The sequence below is a fragment of the Akebia trifoliata genome, chromosome 4, assembly GCF_017979445.1.
Source record: "Akebia trifoliata isolate Shusen 1 chromosome 4, ASM1797944v1, whole genome shotgun sequence".
Classification (NCBI taxonomy): domain Eukaryota; kingdom Viridiplantae; phylum Streptophyta; class Magnoliopsida; order Ranunculales; family Lardizabalaceae; genus Akebia; species Akebia trifoliata.
This window is the reverse complement of record NC_141378.1, coordinates 32062738-32087344: the sequence shown is the minus strand read 5'-3', so window position 1 is coordinate 32087344 and position 24607 is coordinate 32062738. Positions and strand designations below refer to the sequence as shown.

The following is a 24607-nucleotide window of genomic DNA, read 5'->3' as shown; positions in this document are numbered from 1 at the left end:
AGCCCATCCCGTTCGTTTAAGATAGCGAGATGACTCGCCCGAGTCATCTCGATCACGGATGAGATTTGAAACCATCTGTCATGTCTCATGTACATCTTTTTCATCGTGGTGGGTTCGTGTCAAATACTGGATCATTGCCCTCTGTAACCCGCTGCAACTCCGACGCCCAAAATCCCAAATCAGAAACCCTTGAAATCCCTCTAAATACCTAGAAAGCTAGGGTTTTGGAAGCCATGGTTTTTGTTCTTCACTCTCTCCGCAAACTCCCCAAGAAACCCTAAACTAGAAATCTTGTTTTCTCTGTAAAATCCTTGAAAATTTTCTCTCTTTGTAAGTTTTTTTTTTTGCTGAAGATCCGGTGGAGCTCCTCTTCATCATAGATTCATCTGGGTTTCGTTCAATTCAAGGTCAATTTCTTTCTGATTTGAAATTTTGTATAATGCCCTAGATTTTTCTAGTTTTAATTCGAAAAACAAGAAATTGAGTGACACCAAGTGTGCTGTAGTTTATTATCGATGGAGTTCGAACCATTGAATATGGAAAACGAGGTTATTGAATTTGATATGGGGTTGGGAGACGACGCAGTCGACATCGAGCATCCCGTTGAGGATGACGATGAGATGGTCGAGAGTTCAATTGGTAGAGAATTTTATTTCCCTGATGGAGAAACAAATCTTGAACCTTATGAGGGGATGGAATTCGAGTCGGAAGAGGCAGCCAAGGCTTTCTACAATTCGTATGCTCGTCGTGTTGGGTTCAGTACTCGTGTGAGCATGACACGTCGCTCAAGGCGAGATGGGGCAATAATACAAAGATCATTTGTTTGTGCCAAAGAAGGTTTTCGTGTCGAGAGAGAGAAGCCTGGGAGTGATGGTAAGGTGAAACGGCCACGAACTGTTACTAGAGTAGGTTGTAAAGCGATGTTGGCAGTAAAAGTACAAGATTCGGGGAAATGGGTTGTGTCTGGTTTTGAAAAAGAACATAATCATGATTTGGTTCCCCCCGATAAGGTACATTGTCTTCGGTCTCATAGACATGTATCGGGTAGCGCAAAGTCCTTGATCGACACGTTACAAGGAGCCGGGATTGGCCCAAGTGGGATTATGTCTGCTTTGATAAAAGAATATGGTGGAATTAGCAATGTTGGATTCACCGAACGAGATTGTAGGAATTACATGAGAAGTAGTCGTCAGAGGACCCTCGGCGGAGACACCCAAATTCTTTTGGAGTACTTGAGAAACATGCATGCTGAGAACCCGGCATTCTTTTACTCTGTGCAAGGCGATGAGGATCATTGTATGGGTAATATCTTCTGGGCTGATCCGAAGTCTCGGATGAATTACACTTACTTTGGTGATACAGTTACCTTTGACACGACTTACAGGTCAAATCGATATAGGTTACCCTTTGCTCCATTTACTGGTGTAAACCATCATGGACAACCTGTGTTGTTTGGTTGCGCTCTCCTTATAAATGAATCCGAAGCATCATTCATTTGGTTATTCAACACCTGGGTTATGGCAATGTCCGGTCGCCCTCCCGTCTCAATTACTACCGATCATGATCGGGTTGTAAGGTCAGCCATCAAACAAGTATTTCCAGAGACCCGTCACCGCTTCTGTAAGTGGCACATCTTTAAAGAAGGTCAGGAGAAGTTGTCTCAGGTGTACCTTGAACATCCGAATTTTGAATCAGAGTTTCATAAATGCATAAACCTCACGGAGTCGATAGAGGAGTTTGAATCTTGTTGGTTCTCTCTGATTGGTAGTTATGATCTTAGGGAGCATGAATGGCTTCGATCGATATATGAAGCTCGCCGGCAATGGGTCCCAGTATATCTTCGGGACACGTTCTTTGCTGAAATGTCAATAACCCAACGGAGTGATAGTATGAACTCGTATTTTGATGGGTATGTGAATGCATCGACCACTCTACAGATGTTTGTTAAACAGTACGAGAAGGCTTTAGAGAGTCGGTATGAGAAAGAAGTAAAAGCAGACTATGAAACGATGAGCACAACCCCAGTTCTCAAGACACCATCTCCAATGGAAAAACAAGCGGCAGATATATACACAAGAAAATTATTTATGAAATTTCAAGAGGAATTGGTCGAGACACTTACTTTCATGGCAACCAAAATGGAGGATGATGGGGCAATCACGGTTTATCGAGTGGCCAAATTTGGGGAAGATCACAAAGCTTACTTTGTTAGACAAAATGTTCTTGAGATGAGAGCAACATGTACATGTCAGATGTTTGAGTTCTCAGGTCTTCTTTGTAGACATATATTAACAGTCTTTAGAGTCACAAATGCTCTTACTCTCCCATCTCACTACGTTTTGAAACGGTGGACTAGAAATGCCAAGAGTGGGGTTATATTGGAAGAACGTGCGAGTGATCTGTTGAATAGTAGTCGGGAATCTATTACTGTTCGATACAATAATTTACGTCATGAGGCTCTCAAGTATGTAGATGAAGGGGCGAAAACTGTAGATATTTACAATGTGGCAATGGGTGCTTTACAAGAGGCTGCGGAAAAACTTGCTTTGGCGAAAAAACACGGTGGGACACTTCCAATGGTCAATGGAAACAGTCGTGAAGACAGTCTTACTGATGGAAGTTATACCATTGGTGGTCATCAATGGGGTTCAGCTCAACCTCAATCTGTGGTCAGTTCTTTTCTTGTTGTGCATTTTAGAAATTATTACTTCTACATTTTCTTCTCCAAGAAATTGATCAATATTTCCATTGCCATGCTTTGTATTGTTTCTGTACCAAATTTTGTCTTTTGAATAATCCCTTTTTTTTTTTTTTTTTCTTTATTGATTTGTAGCTTTGCTTATGTGATTTTTAGGGATAGTATTACTGTTGGTTACCTACTCTTGGAATGCCATGATCTTTCTTTCTTTTGTGGACAAAGAAATGACCAATATGACTGGTGGTAAAAAACCCATTTGTACTTTTTAGTTATAATCTCGTATGAAACAGAGTTACTCAACTGCAACACCCAATTTTAAGAGGTATTCGAATAGGACTGGGCTTGGCAACTATTTTGACATTTTGGGGCTTCCTTTCACAAGCATTTCATACCAGTAAAAGAAAGGAATATGCATGCATTATCACAAACATATGGTATTTGAGGCTGTCGAAAAGTCTTTATAGGAGTTGGTTTTATTGATTTTGGGTTGTTGTTCATTTGGTGTAAAGTGTAGAAGGAATTTAGGCAAGTCTTTTTTGATGATTTGTGCAGAGATGCGATTGGGTTTGTAATCTTGAAATTATGTAAGGGTTGTTGGTCTTGTTTTGCTTGTTTTTGTTTGTTCTGTTTCAGCTGGTCATCTCGATTGCCTTTTTTTGCTTGGGTAAAAATCCATCATAGGAAACATGTGACACAGAAACAGAAGATCAGATTAAATCTTAAATGACACTGTTCCATTAGAAAAATTGGTAGAATCAAGACATTACAAGAAATCCTCAGAATCTTGGGATGATAGCCCAGAATGATTAAAGGAGTGGAATCAGCATGTTGAAAGGTTGTAGCAATGGAAAGTAGCAAGAATTAAGGCACTAACCTAGGAGCAAATCAGGGACACAAAGAGCTATAAAAATCAGAATACACCACAACAGTAAGGAACGCAAACAAAAACCTTAGTTTTGCCTTCTATTGGAAATTGAATTTGGCCTTGTTGTCGGAGAACTTCTTCTATTATGCAACAAGAATCAAGAGAAATCTTAAATTGGGTTGGGGAGCCTGGAATTACTTTTGGTCTCCTACTTTTCTCTTGAAGAATTTCTAATCAGAGAATATATCTCAAATAATTTCTTTCCTTCCCAAAAATGGTTATCCCCCCTTCTGGGCTTGCAACTGCTTGCCTTCACTCACTCTTGGTTAGTGTGGAAAACCTCATGTAGGTATTCGGTACTCCTCATTTACCATCTTTGCATGACCTTGGCATCATTTTCAGACAGTGGGGATCACACGATCACATCGATCACAACTTTTTGATTGTCTGGCACCAACATTCGGGGTGTGGATGGAGAAAGCTTAAGATTCTCATGCCGACCTCCTGTTTTTATCAACCATATACGGAAGCATGAATTGCTTCAACAGTGTATTGCTGTTGTTGTTTGGCAATATTCTCCCTCATCTATTCTACTTCTAGTTGTGGAGACAAATTTCAGGGGTTGGTTCAATGGAGGCTTCTATGCATGTTTTGCTTTTCCAACCTCAGTGTAGGGGTTACATTGGCTAATTCTGGCCATATTTCTTTTGTAGTCATTTCCCATAGATGACGCAAAAGATGGGGATGTTTTTTGTTTATACATAGTGGAGATTTGACCATCAAACGCCTATCACACAGACCTCCATCTTTTTTCCTTTTTGATTTCATGTTTTGCTCATGAATTGAGGCTTGGAGTACAATTGGTAGGTACCACATCGGTAAAAGGTACGAGTTACCTTCGTTGGGTCCTTAGCTCTAGTTTTGCCTTATATTTATAGCATGGAAGTCGTATTTCCACTAATCTCTCACAGAATTTTGGGCTAGTGTTAATCTTCTCAAAGAATTCTTGATTCTAGGAGTTATTGGATGTTGAGTCCAAGTGTGTGTTCCCTTACAAATAGCAAAAGAAAGATGTGAATTATCAACCATAGGAGCACTAAAGGAAGGAATTTTGCAAGGGATGTTACCTGAGTCCGAGGAAGGAATTACTAGCTGTTGTGGATCAGCCATTGGTTGATGTATTTTTGAATAAACTCTCAATTCTGTCTTCTGGCCCATCTTCGTCCTGTGAACTAGTAGAATTAATTAGTAGGGCACATGAACAATGGAAATAGGAAAGAAAATCTCTTCACCATTATTATCCCCTTGAAATGATATACTAAAAGAGGCAGAAAAAGAATAATCCATTGACACATGTATTGTGGATGATTAAATTTGTAACCTTTTGAGAAATTGGGTACCCAAGGAGGACGTACTTGAATGTCTTAGGATCAAATAAATACGGTGAGAATTTCGAACATGAACATAACATACACAAGCAAAAAACCTTCGTTGGAATAGAAAAGGTGAACGATCAGAAGGAGTTCAAATGGAGATTTGAAGTTTAATGCCAGATATGGCATTTATTAATGAGATATGATGTTTTAAGAACAATCCTTGGCCAAAAGTCTTTGGAACACTCATTCCAAACAGGAAAATGCGACCCTTCCCTGGCTTCCCATTGGATAAAGAACATTAATTTGTTTATCAAACTGAATAAGGATCATCTTAGAAAAGTATCGGAAAATGGAGTATACTTCTTTTGACTTTATATGATTCTCAAACAATGAAGTAGTGGGGAAGGTCCCCAAACATCAGTGTAAATGACGGAGAATGGAGTGGCACATTTATTACTACTAAAAGGATAAGAGGAACAACAATGTTTAGCTTACTCACAAACTTCACATTAAATATCCGTAGTAACAAAAGTAAACAAATGCGGAAATAAACGATGGAAAGGCTAAAAAGATAAATGAACAAAATGATAATGCCACCATACTTAGTGGGCTTTATCATTTAATCCAATACTATTAGAATACTAGACTAGTGAGCTTTAGAAGTAATTGGAACTTTATTAAGGAAGTACAGTCCACGTGCCCTACGACCACTATCTATCGTCCTTTTGTAGATATCGTCTCCCATGAATCTTTCTTTCCTTGTTTTCTTTTTTCTTTTGTTGTTGGCCAGCTTGGCCAATCTTTCACTATTTCAATTAAATTTTATACTTATAAAAAAAAGAGTCCTATAACACACAGTAACTTGAAAAAAGTTAGTACAATTCAAATATTTTGTAATATTATGAATAGACAATAGAAATGTAAAAGAGGAGACTAGACACATTGGGAAGAACCATTGACAATCCCTAATTGATGATAGAGAACCATGAGCAATACGAACTCTCTACCACAATTGACGAAGTAAGAGGATAACAATAGTCATACTTTTATTATGTGGTTTGAAATACTTGATTCAATAATCCATAATGGGGAATTAGAACTATGAGATGCCAAAAAAGTAGATCCATAAGTACTTGTCTATGCAAATGTTGATGAAGAAGTACTCTCTGGTTGGGACACCATACTAGATTTTCCAATTCGTACCCAGAAATTGAGACTATTCACATTTAAGGGAATAACCTATGCATGCATGTCATGAGTCATTATCTCTGAGTCTTGAGATATAGTGATGTCAGATGATTGCATACCCTCAAAAGATGAAGCATTGTTGATGGGGACATTAGAGTTCATGTGCCTACTTATTTGGGTCATGTAGTTTTAAGATTTTATTTTATTTTAATTATTGGGCTTTAGTTACGAGCCTATTTTATTTTTTTTAGTCTTATTTATTCTTGAAGTTTATTATGATGTTAGTTTAGGAATTGGATTTAAGTCTAGATACTATTCACGTCACTATTTTTAGATCTTATTTTGAGGGGTCAAAACTTATTGTATTAAGGTTATTTTGGTGTTGTTTGAGAGGTTATTAAGTTCCTATCCAACAAGTCCAAGATTTTGCGATTCCGATGAGTTTTGAGAAAGTTGTGGTCAAAATAGTGACAGGGTATTCGTTCTACATGAAATTTGCATCTCAAGGTCAAAAGTGTTAATATTTATATAATTTTATTATTAGGGTTTTGATTCTAGCCTATATATATGACTATTGTAATTGATTTCAAAAAGGTGATGAATGAATAAAAATCAAAATTATTTTCTTATTTTGAATGTTGGTGCATTCAATGTAGTTGATGTCATGGAAATCATTGGGGTGATTCCAAGGTAAGTATATCATTCTCTTTAATCATTTTATTATCTTTTATCTTCTTTCTCAAATTTTCTTTTCTACAATTCTTTTTTTTTGATAAATATAAATTTCATTAAAGAGGAAAAAGAGAGGAGGAGGCCGAGAAAGCCCCCAATCAACAATACAAGAAAAAACAACTAAAAAGAAGCAAGATAAAAAAATAAACCTGGCGGGGATCTACAAGTTACAAACGGTTTCCCAATTAAAGACAAAATCTTGGAAGTTCACTCCTTCAAAGTCTTTACTCAACTTTGACCAAAAGAATAGATACCCCAAAATCTCTAAGATCATCGTGTGAGACAAGCTCTCCTTGCTGTGGAACACCCTGTTGTTGCGCTCTCTCCAGAGACCCCAAGCAATTGCGAAAGGAAGGATAGCCTAAAGATACCTCTTCCTAGAAGAGAAGATATTGAAGCTCCAACCCTCAAAAAGTGCAAAGACAGATAAAGGAAGAACCCAATCCACTTGAAAACGAGATAAAAAGAACATCCAAATAACACGGGAGAAAGAACAATGAATAATAATGTGGTTAACAGACTCTCCGTCCCTCGAACAAAGATTACTAAAATTTGGAGTAATCCACCCCCGACATATCAAATTATCCAAGGTAAGGATTCTACCCAAAGAGGTAAGCCAAACAAAAAAAGACACCTTAGAAGGAACAAGCGAGGACCAGATGACAGAGGGAGCAAAAGAAACCTCACCCGACGGAAGCAAGCAGAAATAGAAAGACTTTACAGAAAACTTCTTATCCTTAGCCTTGATCCATTCTCTTCTATCCTGCTCGTTCTCTCTGAATTAGATCGTATTGAGGAACTCTAGAAGAGATGTAACCTCCGTCAATTCCCAATCATTGAAATTCCTCCTAAAACCTAAAACCCAAATCCCAAGAATCCGTGTTCCCGTTCCGAATCAGACACTGCCTTACTGAGTTATTTTTTTTCAAAGAACAAATGTACAAGGATGAGAATTGAGTAGACAGAGATGAAGTTTCATACAAAAAATCCTCCCAAAATCTAACCTTATCCCCAAACCCAACTTTGAATCTAATCTCCCTATCAAACTTATCAACACCCTTCGGTATACCTTTCCACACACTGCATCCATAAGTTCCTCTCGCCTCATCACTATACCAACCAAAACCCTTCTCACCATATTTAGCCTGAACCACCCTCCTCCACAAGTTGTCTCTTTCTTCCCCAAATCTCCAAAGCCACTTGCCCAGGAGAGCTTTATTTGTTAATCTTAGCCCTCTAATCCCCAAACCTCCATTCTTCTTTGGAGTACAAACCATCTTCCAATTCATCAAATGATACTTTCTACCACCATTGTTATTATTCCACAAAAAATTCTTCATGAGTCTTTCAATCTTAACTTCCACCGATTTAGGCAATGAAAAGAGGGATAATCAAGAAATCATCAAGAATCCATCAAGAACCCTTTAATCCTTTTAAGAAACCAATCCATAAGCTTTGTTTTCTTGTTTTTTTCAAGAATTCTTAATTCTTGTTTTTTGATTTCTTGAAATCTTGAATCTTGATTCTTAAATTCTTGATTCCTCTTTCCCCTTTCCTTTAACCCTTATCCAAACCTAACTAAAATATCGTAATTTATGAAATTTTGCATTTTACATCTCAATAGTCAATTGGGATTTTGGAAACCTTTTTCTTATTGTCGCCCAAATCCTTAACCCAAGTCCAAATCCCAAATCAGATTTCTCGTATTTTTCTATCATCGTATTGCATCAATTGTGCTGTGGAGGACCCTAATTAAGTGATCTTAGCTGGACGACCAACCAAGTCCCAACATGATTCTTTATTATGTCCATCCTACAAAAATTCCAACACTTCGATTTTTCTTTAACTTTGTCTTGCACTCCCTTTACCTCCTTTTGGAAGCAATTTAAGAGATGTAAGTGTTGGCTCATCCAGAGCTAGAACGTTGTACTATTGAGTAGCATTTTTTCTATTGTCTTCACTTTATATCTAAGCATATAAATGACATAGTATTCAACTCTTCTCTACTAAGTAAATGTATTCTATTTAATTCAAACTTTAGATCTGGGCCAATATGAAACTCAAATATATATCGATCAAAAAAAAAAAAAAAAACTCAAATATATAGGTAAATTTCTCCTTTTTGTAAGCAATGTCATCCTCTCAACCCAAAACTATCATAGTGAGAATGCTCATTCGCTCCACATTCTATGAAGAGAAGCAAAGTAACTAGTCAATGTTTTCTCCCTTTGTTGATGATGAGAGATATTTTAGGTTAGTTGTTATATCTGGGCATAGTTTTCATCGGGTTAGTTTGGATTATAGCATCCTAGATCTCTTTGGTGTCCTCAAGAATAGAAAACCCTTATTATTCTCTACCTACATTGAATGGAGAAGCCACGACATCACAAATAAATCATCTACTTCCATTTGTCGTGAGCAAGACCAAATAGGTTGGGTTATTGCATCCTTCCATTTATATATATGTCCAAGTTTACTTATAAAAAAAAATATATGTCTAAGTTTACCTCTTCACCAATAAACATCCCTGTAGACCGCGACCTTCTAAAATCCAAGTAATTTGATCCATCTAGTTTTATGATAGTAATATGCCACCCAAGTTTTTCTAGAGGAATATTTGTAGTATCGAACCCTCTAGAATCAGATGAGTTAACCTCCATAGTACTTATTGTTGGTCGGCATTTACTTTTTTTAAGGACTTACAAAATAACACTAGGTGATTGATGCAGGACGTAAGGGGATGTTATACGGGGTAGGGAATCTCGTTTGGGGTTGCAGGGTTTTATTCTGACGTTTTGTGATTACGAAATTTTGCAATAGGGTGTTGTAATTAGGTTTAGGGGTATTAATTAATATGATTAATTTTTAGATGCACCAGGGTAAGTTTGGGTGGTTTCTTGTAGACCAAGAAGGGGTTGGTAAGGTGGTTGTTGATTTTTGGGAAGGTTTTAGGGTATTTGGTTGGGATTGGACACGAGCTAGGGATGATCTAAAATCGAAAATAAAAAAATGGAGGTGATGTGAAGATGACGACGAAGAGGAGATAGTACCTAGGAATCACTCCAAGATGGCCTCACAGTCTCACACCATATCCAATCATTGGAGAAATCTTAGAAGAGATTGTTTTGGGTAGGCCCAGATGTGTAAGGAGATTGATTTGCAGTCGACTGGGCTGAACTTGCATTTAGAAAGGGCAATAGACCTGAAGGACGCGTCCTTAATGTGGGTTTTATCATTTTGGTTATTTCTGGAGGTCTGCTTTCAGAACCTTAAGTTCCTAACTCTTCGTAAGTGGTTGCCCAAGATCCTAGCCCTATTCCTCTCCATCCTTCTTCGTTGGACTTAGTGGTTCTTGATTAGTTTGTGTCCAGACATAGTAGTTTTAGTTCAGAGATTTTAAGGGTAGAGCTGATTGATGTGGGAGGAGGAAGTCGCATCCTTTCTTTGTTGGGTGGTGGTAAAGGGGTGCGTGTTCCATGGTTAAATTTAGTTTCTTTTAGAACTGTATTTGGAATTAGATTGGCTTCGACTAAGATTGGAAGGGGTGTGCATGGTGTGATGGATCAATCGAGATTAATCCAGCATGGAACAAGGGTAGGCAATCAATTAACTTGGGAAAGAGGGGATTCCTTTCGTTTGGATGCGGAGGGGGTTACTTTGGATTTGTCGTAGCTGTGGGTGAATGTTTCAGAAGCTCCAGAAAAATCTGTTGCTTTGGCTACTATGGTGGATGGTGTGGAGGTGTCGACTGTTGACAAGGAAGTTCAAAGTAACTTATTGCATCTATCTGAGCATATCTTAGCCAATAGGGTAGAATCTAGGTTGAAAGTGGGGATGTTAGTAAGAAATGAAGGAAATGTTTCTCAACTATTGATTAATGTGGTGTTGAAGATATGCAATGGAGTACAATTTTGTATGCAGAAGGTAGTGGGACAATGGTCTATTTTTGGTGGTGATTTGTCTGGTCAGGTGGCGGTGGATATGATGTCGAGGAACTACTTGAAACCTAGTTTTCCAAGATGAAGATAGTGAGACCCTTTTCTTGTTGTGACAATTTTTTTTTTGTGACAATAGTGTTAAGGAGAAGAATAAGAGCCTGAGGAAAGAAGTTCAAGACCTAAAAAGATTAGTGGAGGAGTTTCTGCTTAAGGCTTTAGACGGGAAGAGGGTTGATAGGTGCTCAGCTGGTCTTAATGTTGATTAAAATCTTCTCTTGGAACGTGGGGTATCTTAATGAGGCCTAGAAGAGTAGCGATTGAGGCAATTTTAAGTAAGCAAAAGCCGCATATTGTGGTATTGCAAGAATCAAAGTTGGAGAAGGTGAATGAGAGGCTAATTAGGGAGTTATGGGGGCTTCATTATGTTGGTTGGTATGTTCTTCCTTCATGGGGGGCTTCGGGTGGTATCATCTTATTGTGGGACAGGAAGTCGATGGTGGTGGAGGATTATCTAATTGGGACCTTCTTGGTTTCAGTCCTATGCAGATTGGTTGGTGAGTATTTTATTTGGGTTTTCTCAACGATCTATGGGCCAACTCGGGATAGAGAGCGGAGTCAGTTTTGGAAAGAATTAGATGATATAAGAGCTCGGTGGGATAAACCTTGGGTCGTGGAGGGTGATTTCAATGTCATTTGTTTTTATTTTGAGAAGGGCATTCGATGATCACTTCAAAAATGTGTAAATTCACGGAGTTTGTTGATCGGAATGAGCTAATTGATCTACCGCTTTGTAGAGGAGACTTTACGTGGTCAAATAACCAGGATAATCCGAAACTCATCAGATCGAGTCGTTTTCTTGTGTTGACATGTTCAGGGGCGGAGCCAGGATTTTGCCCATGTGGGGGCAACCAAGAGTAGAAATTTTTTTTTGTGGCGACAACTAAGTGAAAAAAATAGTTGTGGGGGCAAGAGTGAAAAAAAAAATAATTGTGGGGGCAATAGTGGTAGATTTTTTTTTCTACTAAAATCTTTCGCAAATCGCAATAGCTCACTATTCGATAGACTGAAAATTCTTGTGGGGGCAAGTGCCCCCATTGGAAATCTGCCCATGGATGTAACATTTTGGGAGGATGGGCCAAGAAAAAATTCCAAATCTTGTATCAGATCATTGTTCTATTTCCTTGGTGGCAGGGGATTTGAAGGATCGTCCTACTCTATTAAGATTCAAGAACATGTGGTTGTTGCATCATGACTTTGCAAATTTGATACATTCTTGGTGGAATGAGTTTTTGTTTGATGGTAGGCCAAGGATAGTGTTAAGGTTGAAACTGAAAGCGATCAAAGATAAGTTGAAGATTTGGAATAAGGAAACTTTTGGGTTTTTTAATGTAAAGAAGAATGTTGTGTTGTTGGAGTTACAAGAGATGATGGAATGGAGGAAATAGAAAGTTTGGGTGTTGTGGAAAGAACAAGATTGGTGAATCTTAAAGTCGAGTTCCAAAGCTAGTTGCTATGGATGAGATCAGTAGGAAACAAAAGTCGAGAGTTCGTTGGCTCAAGGAGGGGGATAGAAACACAAACTTCTTCCATCGCATGGTGAATTTCTACAGTCGTGTAAATTTCCTTTTGAAGCTAAAGGTAAATGGTTCGTGGAGGTTGGGTGAGGAAGAGGTGTATGATAGGGTAGTGCAATTTTGTAACAGCCTGTATTATGAAGAGTGTGAGTAGACCTACCCTCGATTACTTGCAATTTGATAGTATTACACTCTGGATCAATAGAGATGTTTAGAAAGGTTGTTTGATGTAGACGAAGTGTGGGGAGTGGTTAGTGGTATGGCTAGCGATAAAGCCCTGGGGCCAGATAGTTTCTATATGAGTTTTGTCAAAGTTTGCTGGGAGACTGTGAGAGAGGATGTGATGGCTACTTTGGATGATTTTTCAAGGAAGGTTTCTTGGATTTGGGTTCAAATTGCATTTTTATTGGCTTGATTCTAGAAGTTATGGGAGCGGAAGACATTTTGGATCTTAGATTGATTAGTTTGATGAGTTCGGTGTATAAGATTATTTCAAAAGTTTTGGCATCTAGGCTAAAAATGGTGTTCGGTAACATCATTGGTTCGGCTCAAGGAGCGTTTGTTGCAGGGAGACAAATTTTGGATGGTGTGCTAATAGTCAATGAATGCATTGACTCGCGAAGAAAATAAAAAATTCTGGGGTTGGTTTGTAAAATTGATTTGGAATAAGCATAGATCATGTAAATTGGAGTTTGGTGAAGTATTTGTTGAGTAGAATGGGGTTCAGTGAAAGGTGGGTTCGGTGGATTATGAAATGCATTTCCACACCTACCTTCTTGATTTTGGTGAATAGGTCTCCAATAGGTTATTTTAAAAGCTTGAGGGGGTTTCGACAAGGAGATCCGTTGTTACCTTTCTTAAGAAGACTTCCTTTATTTAAGAAAAGTAAAATTCAAGGTTGGGAGAGGGAGTAAGGTGAGATTTTGGGAGGATTGGTAGTGTGGGGATGAACCGCTTAAGGACCTTTTCCTGGATCTTTTCGATTTATCTTTGAAAAAGGATTGAGAAATTTCTTTGTTTAAAACCATTGGGAATGGGAGAACAATTGGGACTTTGGGTTTAGAAGGGCTTTTAATGATTGGGAGTTAGAAACTTTAGGGAGATTGATTTATTTGGTGGAGAATAGTCACATGGAGGTTTCTTTGGTTGATTGTAGATTGTGGGGTGGTGCTAGGGAGGGAGGTTTTTCGTCAAATCAATTTACCACACCATTGCACCAAGGAGTTCAGTGACATTCCCTCCAAAATTTTTGGGTTGGTAAGATACCTTCTAAGATCTCGGCTTTTAGTTGGGTGGCAGCTTTAGGAAGACTACCAACGTTGGATCAATTCATTAGAAGAGACGTCATTCTCCGAATCAGTGTTGTATGTGTAAATCATGTATGGGAACTTCAGATCACTTATTCCTTCATTGCCGGGTTGCTCATCAGATTTGGTCGCACTTCTTATCTCTTTTGGGTTTACTAGGATGTTTTATGTTTTTCTCGTTCGGTTAAGTTGGTATTGGATTTGTAGTTTGCTTAGGGAGGCTCATTTTCTTCATCGAAGCAGATTCTTTGGTTTTTGACACTGTTTGCAATCTGTTGGGGTATTTGGAAAGATCTTAATAGTCACATTTTTTATGGGAAAGTTTCTAAGATTGAAGATTTAGTTTTATTGATTTGGGCATTTATGTTCTCTTGGAGCAAACTTTACAAGGTATTCAAATGGGTTTTCTTTGAAGAATTTATTGTTAGATGGGATAGGGTTTATACTTTGTCGCCGGAGTAGTTGTTTGGGATTTTCTGTTCTCTCTTTTTTTCTTTGTTTCTCTTGTTGTTTTGGGTTGGTACCCTTGACTCCGTTTGTTTTCTTTTCTTTCTAAATAAAATTATCTTTATCAATAAAAAAAATAAAAAAAATCTTAGAAGAGAGCTGTAAAATTTTTATTCCATGAACTATCTGAAATCAATTACAATAGCCATATATATAGGCTCTTATGTTTTAGATTCTAAACCTTAAACCTAATATGACTTAAATATTGACATTTTTGACATTGAGAAACCAATCCCTTGTAAAAATGACACCCTATTAGTATTTTAGCCATGACTTTGTCAACATCTATCGGAACTGCAAAATCTTGGCTTATTAGATAGGTAATTGAATAATCTTACAAAAGACACAAAAATTAATTTAATACGACATGTTTTGACCCCTACAAAACAAGGTCTTAAGAAAATGGTGTGAATAGTATCCAAGCTCAAATCAAATTTCTAACATAACCTAAAACAAATAAGAAGAATCTTATCTCTAAAATCCTTCCAATCCATTAATGGGCTACAAAATCTCTAAATAACAACCAATGATCTCCGATCCCCCTATCAATTCTCCCTGATTGAGAAGATTTCGCCATCGGTGAAATAAAATTGTTGTAATTCCCTAATAAATGAAGTTTCGATAGTCTTCATGCAATTTAGCTTTGCTCTGCTTCGTAATATCAACCTATGCATCTTCCACACTCCAACAACTCATGTATTTTTCCAATGCGAGGTCTTCTGAATGTTATGCACTCGACATCTTCGAAGTCTAATTCCTCCTAGAGTGGGAGCTTCCATTTCAATTCCTCCCTTCATTCGATTTTTTCTTAGATGTAGAAATCAATGAGCTAAATACATAACCTCAAGGCTCATAGTCTTTGATGAATTAAAGTTGATATTCTGAGGTATTCCATGTATGGTGTAAACCAATATCTTATCTTTGACATTTTTTTACCTCTACTTTGTCATAGGATAAGGCTAGTGCAAGAGACAAAAGATGTGGCTCAACATCTCCTCCAATGGTTGCTCTTAGATTTTGTCAGGCTTTTCTAGACTTGATGGCATTTCTTCCAATTTCTTTACCGATGGCTCATATTCATCAAGCACAAATTCTTTGTCAAGAACTATTGACGCGTCACACTCATCAATCTTGCTCTGTGTGTGGCAAGACATAGATTTCTTCCTAGTTTTCCTTATTACTCATCTTGAGTTCAGGCTCATGGATGTCAATCCTATGCATTTCATTATCCCCATTCGGGTATTCCAATTTATGGTGTCCAAGACGGTTGTACTTGCAACATAAGTTCTATTACTTGAGTTTTTAATCTCGTTGTTTCTGTATAATATTTGATCACGTGCATAGCAAGATTATGCTCAAAAGTGGTGCATTCGAGCAAAAGTTTGCTATGTATGTGATCGTATTATACAGAAACAACAAGATTAAAAGCTCGAGCAACAAAACTTATGTTGCAAGAAAAACCGTCTTGGACACCATAAATTGGAATACCCAAATGGGAATAATGAAATGTATAGGATTGACATCCATGAGCTTGAACTCAAGATGAGTAATGAGGAAATCAAGGAAGAAATCTATTAGTCTGGACACCATGTTTGGTGTAAGCCAATGTGTAACGGCCACATCATCTGTCACCTAGAGTTAGGTGTAAGCTCGCCCCGAAGCTACCCGGGAGCACTCATGTAACAGTATGTAAGGCTCGTTATGAAGCCATGTCAGCCCCCATACCAGGGCATATCTGTTAGCTTAGGGTACGTGTCAGCCCCGTGCCAGGGCACACTTGTTAGCTTAGTGGCATTTTCGTAATAAGGGAGTATGACCGGCCTCTACTTTTGATGTTTCCTTCTGGAAACCTAGTAAAGACTTAGCATACACTTTGTAGGAAGGGTGTCAGTGCTATCCCAATCCCCGACCTACACCCACGTTGTTGAAGCCCTTAAAGCCCAGCTCCGTGGAAGTCCCGCGTGTCATAGGATCATCATTTGCTTGTAACGCATCTATTTGCTTTTGTAACGCGTTACACCGTGTAATCAATATTATATCAACAAAGTTGCCTCCGGGCTTTATCTCGTGTTGCCTCGTTTACTTGTTTGCTAGCTACGTGTGTGTGGTGTACGATCATTTTACAGGCTTGCAAGTGGATTTGACCCCCTTGCGCCGCACGACCCCGCTTCGAAAGAATAGGGCCGTGACAGTTGGTATCAGAGCAGCAGTTGTTTGAGCACAGTAGGTATTCCCCCTAGCTATTCCCCCGAGATTCCATTCAGTTCACGCGAACGATGGTAAGAGGAACTACTAGTACCGCGGACCTACCCGCTCCAAACACACCAGCACCACGTACAAACAAGGAACGCATCGAGGTATTGGAGGAAAAGATAGGTATGCTATCCGGTATTGTTGATGGTATTGCACGAATAGATGATCGCCAGAGCACGCTGGAGGAAAGATCCGAGACATTCAGAGCTAGAGTGACAGCCCTCGAGGAAGATACCCGAGACAACCTAGCCGTCTTACAGGAACAGATTACAGAACTCACTACAAAAGTAGGTCTCCTGGTCCGCGCCGTCGGTAACGAACGGCCTACCAATAGTGATGCTTCTCCCTCGCGCTTGCGAGTACCCGAGCCACGTACCTTCGATGGTGTTCGCGATGCGAAAGAGCTCGAGAATTTCCTGTTCGACATGGAGCAGTACTTCCGTGCAGCTCGTCCGGATTCCGAAGAGGTAAAAGTAACAACTGCTTCTATGTATCTTGCAGGTGACGCCAAGCTATGGTGGCGGACAAAGTACACCGAGATGGAAAGTGGCCAATGTTCCATCGATACATGGGAGGACCTCAAGAAAGAATTGAAGCACCAGTTCTTACCAGAGAACGTGGAGTTCATTGCCCGCAGAAAGTTGAGGCAACTCCAACATACAGGTACAGTTCACGAGTACGTCAAGCAGTTTTCCACCTTGATGCTTGATATCCGTGATATGTCAGAGAAAGACAAGCTGTTCTCATTCCAAGAAGGACTCAAGCCTTGGGTTCAGACAGAACTCCAACGGCAACGTGTGGAAGATCTCGCGTCTGCAATTGCAGCAACCGAGCGGTTGACTGATTATACTCCCGCGGGAGGGAGCCAACAGTATGTACATCCTCAATCGAAGGGTTACTACCAGCAACCTGAGTACACAAAGAAGTCTTCGAATGGCAAGAATGGAAGGCATAGAAAGAGTTCCAGTCCGGGATCGTCACGGAACTCCTCTCCTTCACAGAGCAGAAGTACCTCGCCAGTCAAGCGTCGTCACAAGCATGGATGTGTTTTGTGTGGTGGGCCTCACAAGACAGTTAAGTGCCCACAGCGAGCCAAACTGACTGCACTATTAGCTTCCCAGAGTGACCCTAGTCACGAGAGTACGAGTGGGCGAGATCATGAAGATTCTCCTCACATGGGAGCCTTGCATCTTTTGAATGCAATGAAGCAGACATCTGAGACTCAGAATAGCCAGAAACGGAAGGGTCTTATGTATGTCGATATTGAAGTTGGTGGGAAGACCACCCAGGCAATGGTTGATACAGGAGCTACTCACAGTTTCATTACCCCTGCAGAGGCGAAGCGTCTCAATATCCGGCTCGATAAGGGTTCAAGCCGTATGAAAGCTGTAAACTCCCAAGCCACTCCTATCCAAGGTTCGGCCAAGTCAGTGTCCGTCAAGATAGGTACATGGAAGGGTAAGCTTGATTTACTCGCAGTTCCGCTCGATGAGTTCAGAGTTGTCATTGGGATGGATTTCATGCGACAGAACAGGGTTGTACCAATGCCATTTGCCAACACCTTGGGCATGCTAGGTGAATGTCCAAGCTTTGTTCCCGTCTCCACAGGCAAGGAAGAGGGAAATTTGATTTCAGCCATTCAAGTGAAGAAAGGGTTGAAGAAAGGTAAGCAACCGTACATTGCTTCCTTGAGAGTTGAAGCCGAAGAAAAGGACCATAGTTCAACTCCCACACAAGTTACACAGGTTTTAGCAGAAGTTGATGATAAGATAGCGAATTTGCTTCCGAAGACACTACAGCCACGTAGGTCGAATGATCATCAGAATGAATTGCTACCTGTTGCCACACCTCTTATAGGGAGGCCTTACAGGATGAATCATCCAAGACTAGCTGAGTTGAGCAAGCAGCAGTATGGGTCTTCAAGACGTTGTATCGATTATCGAGCAGTGAAGAAGATTACCATCAAGAACAAGTATCCTATCCAGCAGAGTGCCGACTTGTTTGATAAGCTTGGGACAGCCAAGTGTTTTTCAGAGTTAGGTCAGAGATCAGGTTACTGTAAGATTCAAGTTGCAGAAGAAGCCCCTCAGCCACTTAGTTAGAGTGTCGGCAAGAATTGTGATGTACCTCAGAGTGTTGTCAGCGTCAGAGATTCAAGAGTCACAGGGAAGTTATGGAACGGACCATGCAGACTACTTAGATTCCAGCTTGATTTTCCGAGCAGTGTACATCATCAATCAGTTTGGCCAACGGAGAGATTCAGTTCTGCGTTGGAGTATTTTAGGCATCTTGCCAATGCCGATCATCCGAATTGGGTGAATTTGTTCAATTCCACCACTCAGAAGAACTCTTCCTCCAACAAGAGTACTTTTGAACTTATATCAGGCCAACAGTGTTTAACTTCTCACACTATTGTTTCAGGCTACAGGAGACACAGTCCAAGGACGTACAGGTTTGCTAAACTCTGGTTACCGTACAGGTTACACAGCATCTACTCTGTCCTCCATGCAAGAAGTCTCAAGCTGTACCAAGCAGATCAAGGAGATCCCGCGCGCAGCATTCCAACACGTACCACTTCTCATTCAGCTTTTCAGCCAGAGCGTGTTGTCGACAAAGTTCTCGAAGACGTCATTTCAGCAGCAGTTCCATTCAGCAACAGCAGCAGCAGCACGTGGAGTACTTCGTCACACAGGACATGCCAGAATTTGAAGCCACACAGGAGAGTGCAGAGAACCTACAACCTTTCAAGCAACCGATTGAAGAGTTTGCCAGGTCAATGCGACGAGGACGTCTGCAGAATAGGTGGGGGAGACTGTAACGGCCACATCATCTGTCACCTAGAGTTAGGTGTAAGCTCGCCCCGGAGCTACCCGGGAGCACTCATGTAACAGTATGTAAGGCTCGTTATGAAGCCATGTCAGCCCCCGTACCAGGGCATATCTGTTAGCTTAGGGTACGTGTCAGCCCCGTGCCAGGGCACACTTGTTAGCTTAGTGGCATTTTCGTAATAAGGGAGTATGACCGGCCTCTACTTTTGATGTTTCCTTCTAGAAACCTAGTAAAGACTTAGCATACACTTTGTAGGAAGGGTGTCAGTGCTATCCCAATCCCCGGCCTACACCCACGTTGTTGAAGCCCTTGAAGCCCAGCTCCGTGGAAGTCCCGCGTGTCATAGGATCATCATTTGCTTGTAACGCATCTATTTGCTTTTGTAACGCGTTACACCGTGTAATCAATATTATATCAACAAAGTTGCCTCCGGGCTTTATCTCGTGTTGCCTCGTTTACTTGTTTGCTAGCTACGTGTGTGTGGTGTACGATCATTTTACAGGCTTGCAAGTGGATTTGACCCCCTTACGCCGCACGACCCCGCTTCGAAAGAATAGGGCCGTGACACAATGGCATATCTTCGACATTTTTTTTACCTTTACTCTGTCATGAAATAAGTCTAGTGCAGTTGCTTGAGCTTTTAATCCCGTTGTTTCTGTATAATACGATCATGTACATAGCAAAATTATGCTTCAAAGTGGTGCGTTTGACATAAGTTAGACTATAATTTTGAACTCCTTCGAGAACATACCTATTGGGTCCATCTTCCCTCGACACGATCTGCTGATTTGTGTTGCCTGAACCTAGGTTCTGATTCCAAGTTGATGTGGGACAGGATGGAAAATGTAATACGGGGTAGGGAATCTGATTTGGATTTTCAGGGTTTAATTTTAATATTTTGCAATTATGAAATTTTACAATAGAGTGTTGTTATTAGGTTTAGGGTTGTTAAATAAGATTAGGCTTTAGATGCAGTAGGGTAAGTTTGGGTGATTTCTTGTGGACCAAGAAGGGCTTGGTTAGGTAGTTGTTATTTTTGAGAATGTCCTGGGGTATTTGGTTGGGATTGGACAGGGGTTAGGGATGATCTAAAATAGAAAAAAAAAAAAAAAAAAAAAGAGTCGTGATAATATGATGCCCCCACCCCCCCCCCCCCTCCCCCTCCTCCCCCTTTTGACATACGCCCCCATCACAAAACCGTAGATCATTTGCCTTGGGATACACAAGAAAAAGATTTATGGTTCTACGTATCCCAAGGCTACTGATCTATGGTTCTATGATAGGGGTGTATGTCAAAAGGGGGAGTTAGAAAATCATTATTAAAAAAAATGAAGTAGAAGAAGAGGAATATTACCTTAGAATCACTCCAAGATAGCCTCACACCACATCTAATCACTAAAAAAATCTCAAGAAGGGAGTTGTAAGAAATACTATCATGTTTTAGACACTAAACCCTAAACTTAACATGACATAACATTAACGCTTTTGACCTTGAGAAGCCAATCCCATATTAAATTGATATCTTATCAGTATCTCGACTATAACTTTACAAAAAATCATCGGAATCACAAAATCTTGGACTCGTTGGATAGGTAATTGAATAACCTTTCAAATGACATAAGAATCAATTTTATACAACAAGTTTTGACCCCTCAAAATAAGGTCTAAAGAAAGTTGATGTTAATAGTACCCAGACAAATCAAATTCCTAAAATAACCTAAAACAAATAAGAAAAATCTTACGTTTCTAAAATTCGTCAAGCCTATTAATGGGCTCAAAATTGACTTAGTAATGACCTATGATCTCTGATGTCCCCATCAGTGACTCCCAGGCAAAGTAGAGCCACTTGTCCTGGGCTGAGTTACACAATACGTCCAAGAAGTAATCTCACACCCTGAAATTTGATGCACACATCAAATAATACTCCCAAAGGTATTCCCACACTTGACTAGCACAAGTTAATAGATTTCTACAGACCAAACATCATTGACAACAGAAATCAGTTCTTGCTCATCAACATACAACGAAGAAATAATCTAACTTCTTGAAACTTAATGCACACATCATCAACTAATACTCCCAAAAGTATTCCCACGCTTAGCTGTCATCAATTAATAGGTCTATATAGACCACCTAACATTGCCAACGATGAAAACCAGCATTGGTCGTCAACATGCATGAAGGAAAAATCGACAAAACTCCTTCAATGCTGGAAGGAACTCAATAACATGTTTTGTTAACTTTATAAGAAAAAATTGAAGGCCAAGAAGCATCATGTTAAAGATTCTAGCATACCAGAAATGAGTATATTGAGATGGATGCGTGGAAAGACCAGGAAAATTAAAATTAGAAAAGAAGCATTCAAAAAAATGTAGTAGCTTCAATAGGTGATGAACTCAAAAAAAGTTGACTGAGGTGTTTTGGGCATGTTCAACGAAGGTCAATTATTACCTCGTTTAGAAGAAATATTCAAGTTGAAGGCTCTTCAAGAGCAAGAGGAAGATCCAAAAGAACTTGGATTGAGATAATCTGATAGTGATAGGGGATAAGGACGCGTGTTCAATAACATAAGACATGGCTCTGGATAGAGTGGAATGGAGGAATGTCATTTGTTTAGTGGACAACAAATCTTTGGGAGAAGGCTTTGATTTTATGACAGCAGAAAAAAAAAGACTCATCTACTTCAAATAAATCATCTAATAATCATTTCTAGTACTACCATCCGATTGTGCAAAATTGGATTTTTTGGGGAAACCAATCGGATATGTTCAAAGCATATCAATCAGCTCCAAAGGAATCAGGAAAATCACCAATAATCAATATATTTCTTTGAAAATTACCTTTCTTGAAGAGTGGGTGGGTGGGGGGGTGGGGGTGCTACTGTTGTGCAGTTTGACATTGGTAATTTTTATGGTCTTCCCAATTTCTATGATGATTTCTTCTTATTCTGCTACCAACTTTTTTTTGATCGGTAAGTTTGTTTTTAAGGAGTTCAGTAACTCAGTTCTAGCGGGATTTGGAAATTAGTTTCATCCAGCTTTCCCATACCAATTTCCATGTCCATATCTAGACATCTTATATGCTATTAAAAATCTCATTTTGTTTAGTGATACATACCAATGTTTCCAGACGCTAAGGCGCTCGGCAAGGCGCTCAGTTGGTTTACATCTCGAGGTGTAAGCCTCAAAGCGTAAAGCGCAAGCCTCACATGCATGATATTTTTAAATAAATAATATGATATAAAATTCAAAATTAGGATGGCCATTGCATATTTATATATTTCAAATACACACAATCGAATTTCAAGCTTTAATCCATAAAAATATAAAATATTATTACTTTATATTTTAGCTAAATAGAAATATTTGTATTACAATAGTTGAAAGTCTCTATAATAGCTAATTATTTTATATTCATTATAGAAGTACAATTAAATATTATTTTTTTAAAAACTTCATCTGTATAATACTAAATACTACAAAAATTATATATAAAATAACTTAACTCAACGATTTTCTTTGTATTCGAATTCATTTCTAAGTGTTCCAATTATATTGTGTTCAAGAAATAACAAAGAAACAAAAGTAGAAAAAAGGAGAAACTTATAACATCTCACTTAGATAATAAAAAATAAATAAATTAGCTATAAAAGAATATAAAGAATGAGGAAGAAATGCATTATTTAAAAAACTAAAATAATGTGAGGTGTATGCCATTTAGGTGCCTCATGGTTTTAGGTGTAAGCCTCAGCTGCTTTAAGGTTTTGACCTTATGCCAGTTCTTAATGAGACTCATCTTGAGGCTTGCCTTGAGATGTAAGCCTCACACGCCTCTAAAAACACTGATACATACTATACCTGTTTAAACACATTTTTTTATTATAAGAATAAACAAAGAATATATAAATTTATTATTTTGCATAAACATATTAACGTATCACTAAATATTGTACTGTTAGCATGAACAATAATATGATTGCTACCATAGAGTCTATAGATGAGAATATTTTGTATGGATATTAACAATTGAAGTTACAATTTATGTTGTCCATGGATGATTGGTCTGCATCGACTGTAAAGTGCAAAGGGTGCATATTTGTACATGTTCATTTATTTACTTATTGATTAAGTTGCATTTGTATCTGAGCTTGCAAAAGGCATTGAATATCTATTATTTTCTTGTTTGGTACATCTAATTTATTTTTACAGTTTGCTAGGTATCTCATTCAATTGGGTTTTACAGTTATTTGATCGATGATGTATGAGCCATTCTCCAACATTCATCGTACTTCACACATCCTCCATCCATTTCATCAAGATATGTGGGCTTGGTGTTTTATTATGATATTCCATACATATCATGATGTAGTTAGTTCATCAGTTCATCCTTTTTTTTGGATAAGTGAGGCGAGTTGGTGGTTAGTAATTAGTGGCCTGTATTATAGGCACCCCAATTGTTTGTAAGGGCGCCCATCTTAGTAAGGTCACCCTTTTAACTTATTTCTATGATTTGAGCACCCCACTTTTTATTTTTATTTTTATGTCAACATAGGCCAAAAAATGTTCTGGAGGCATGTCGACATGGGTGGAGTTGCTCTAATCATCACTACTTCGTGGGTGCGCTTATTAATACGGTGGGCACCCTTAAACACAGCCTAATTAGTAGGTGAGGGGAGGTTTTGAACCCAGATCGTGGTATCTACACTAACAGAATTTTAGCAATTTATCAATTCTCACTGATGTGCTTTGTAGTTTTCATTTTGTTATAAAATTTATGTGACGCTGTACACATTGATGACAGTATCGGTACCCTTGTTCTTTTTCTATGAACCAATAGATGGGTTGTACATGTTATGATGGTTGATTAATGGTATATGCATTTGATCATATCTTTTGATGACATGATGTTGAGCTCTGTTTTTTACTGAATTATTGAACAAATTTGTAATATCATGTTTTCTTTTTGTAGGATGACAAGGACAAGAAAATTCAGGACCTATCTCGTGAACTGAACCGTGCCAATCGAAAGTGTGAAGTGTATAGAGCAAACTTGCTTACAATCCTTAAAGACATTGAAGAACAGAAACTACAGTTATCAGTTAAAGTTCAAAACATAAAGCTTGGCATGAAGGATTGAACTTCTGTAATCACTCTCTCTCTCTCTCTCCCTTGTCTCTGTAGTTTAACTCGCCAGTCTTAACTAAGCTGTTCATCTTGTTGTGGAAAAAGTTTTAGCTATAGTTTGGGTAGTTGTTAAATTGTTTGTTGCATTAGATGCACAGAGGTGTTCTTCAAGATGAGGTAATCTTTGTACTTTGAAAGAATGATCTTTATCTGTGTA

General features: G+C 38.9%; 1 protein-coding gene across 2 annotated transcripts; it reads left to right on the top strand.

Moving 5' to 3' along the window:
* The first annotated feature begins 95 nt into the window (after positions 1-95).
* On the top strand, positions 96-24607 carry LOC147404737 (protein FAR1-RELATED SEQUENCE 5-like). Of its 2 annotated transcripts, none has more exons than XM_086440804.1 (2): positions 96-2669; positions 23819-23955. In XM_086440804.1, exons 1-2 carry the CDS (start codon positions 516-518, stop codon positions 23864-23866), a joined length of 2202 nt encoding a protein of 733 aa, XP_086296930.1. In that variant the 5' UTR covers positions 96-515; the 3' UTR covers positions 23867-23955. The 2 variants fall into 2 exon arrangements, with proteins under 2 accessions (XP_086296930.1, XP_086296929.1); XM_086440803.1 differs by lacking the exon at positions 23819-23955 and adding an exon at positions 24236-24607 and having other exon boundaries at positions 97-2669.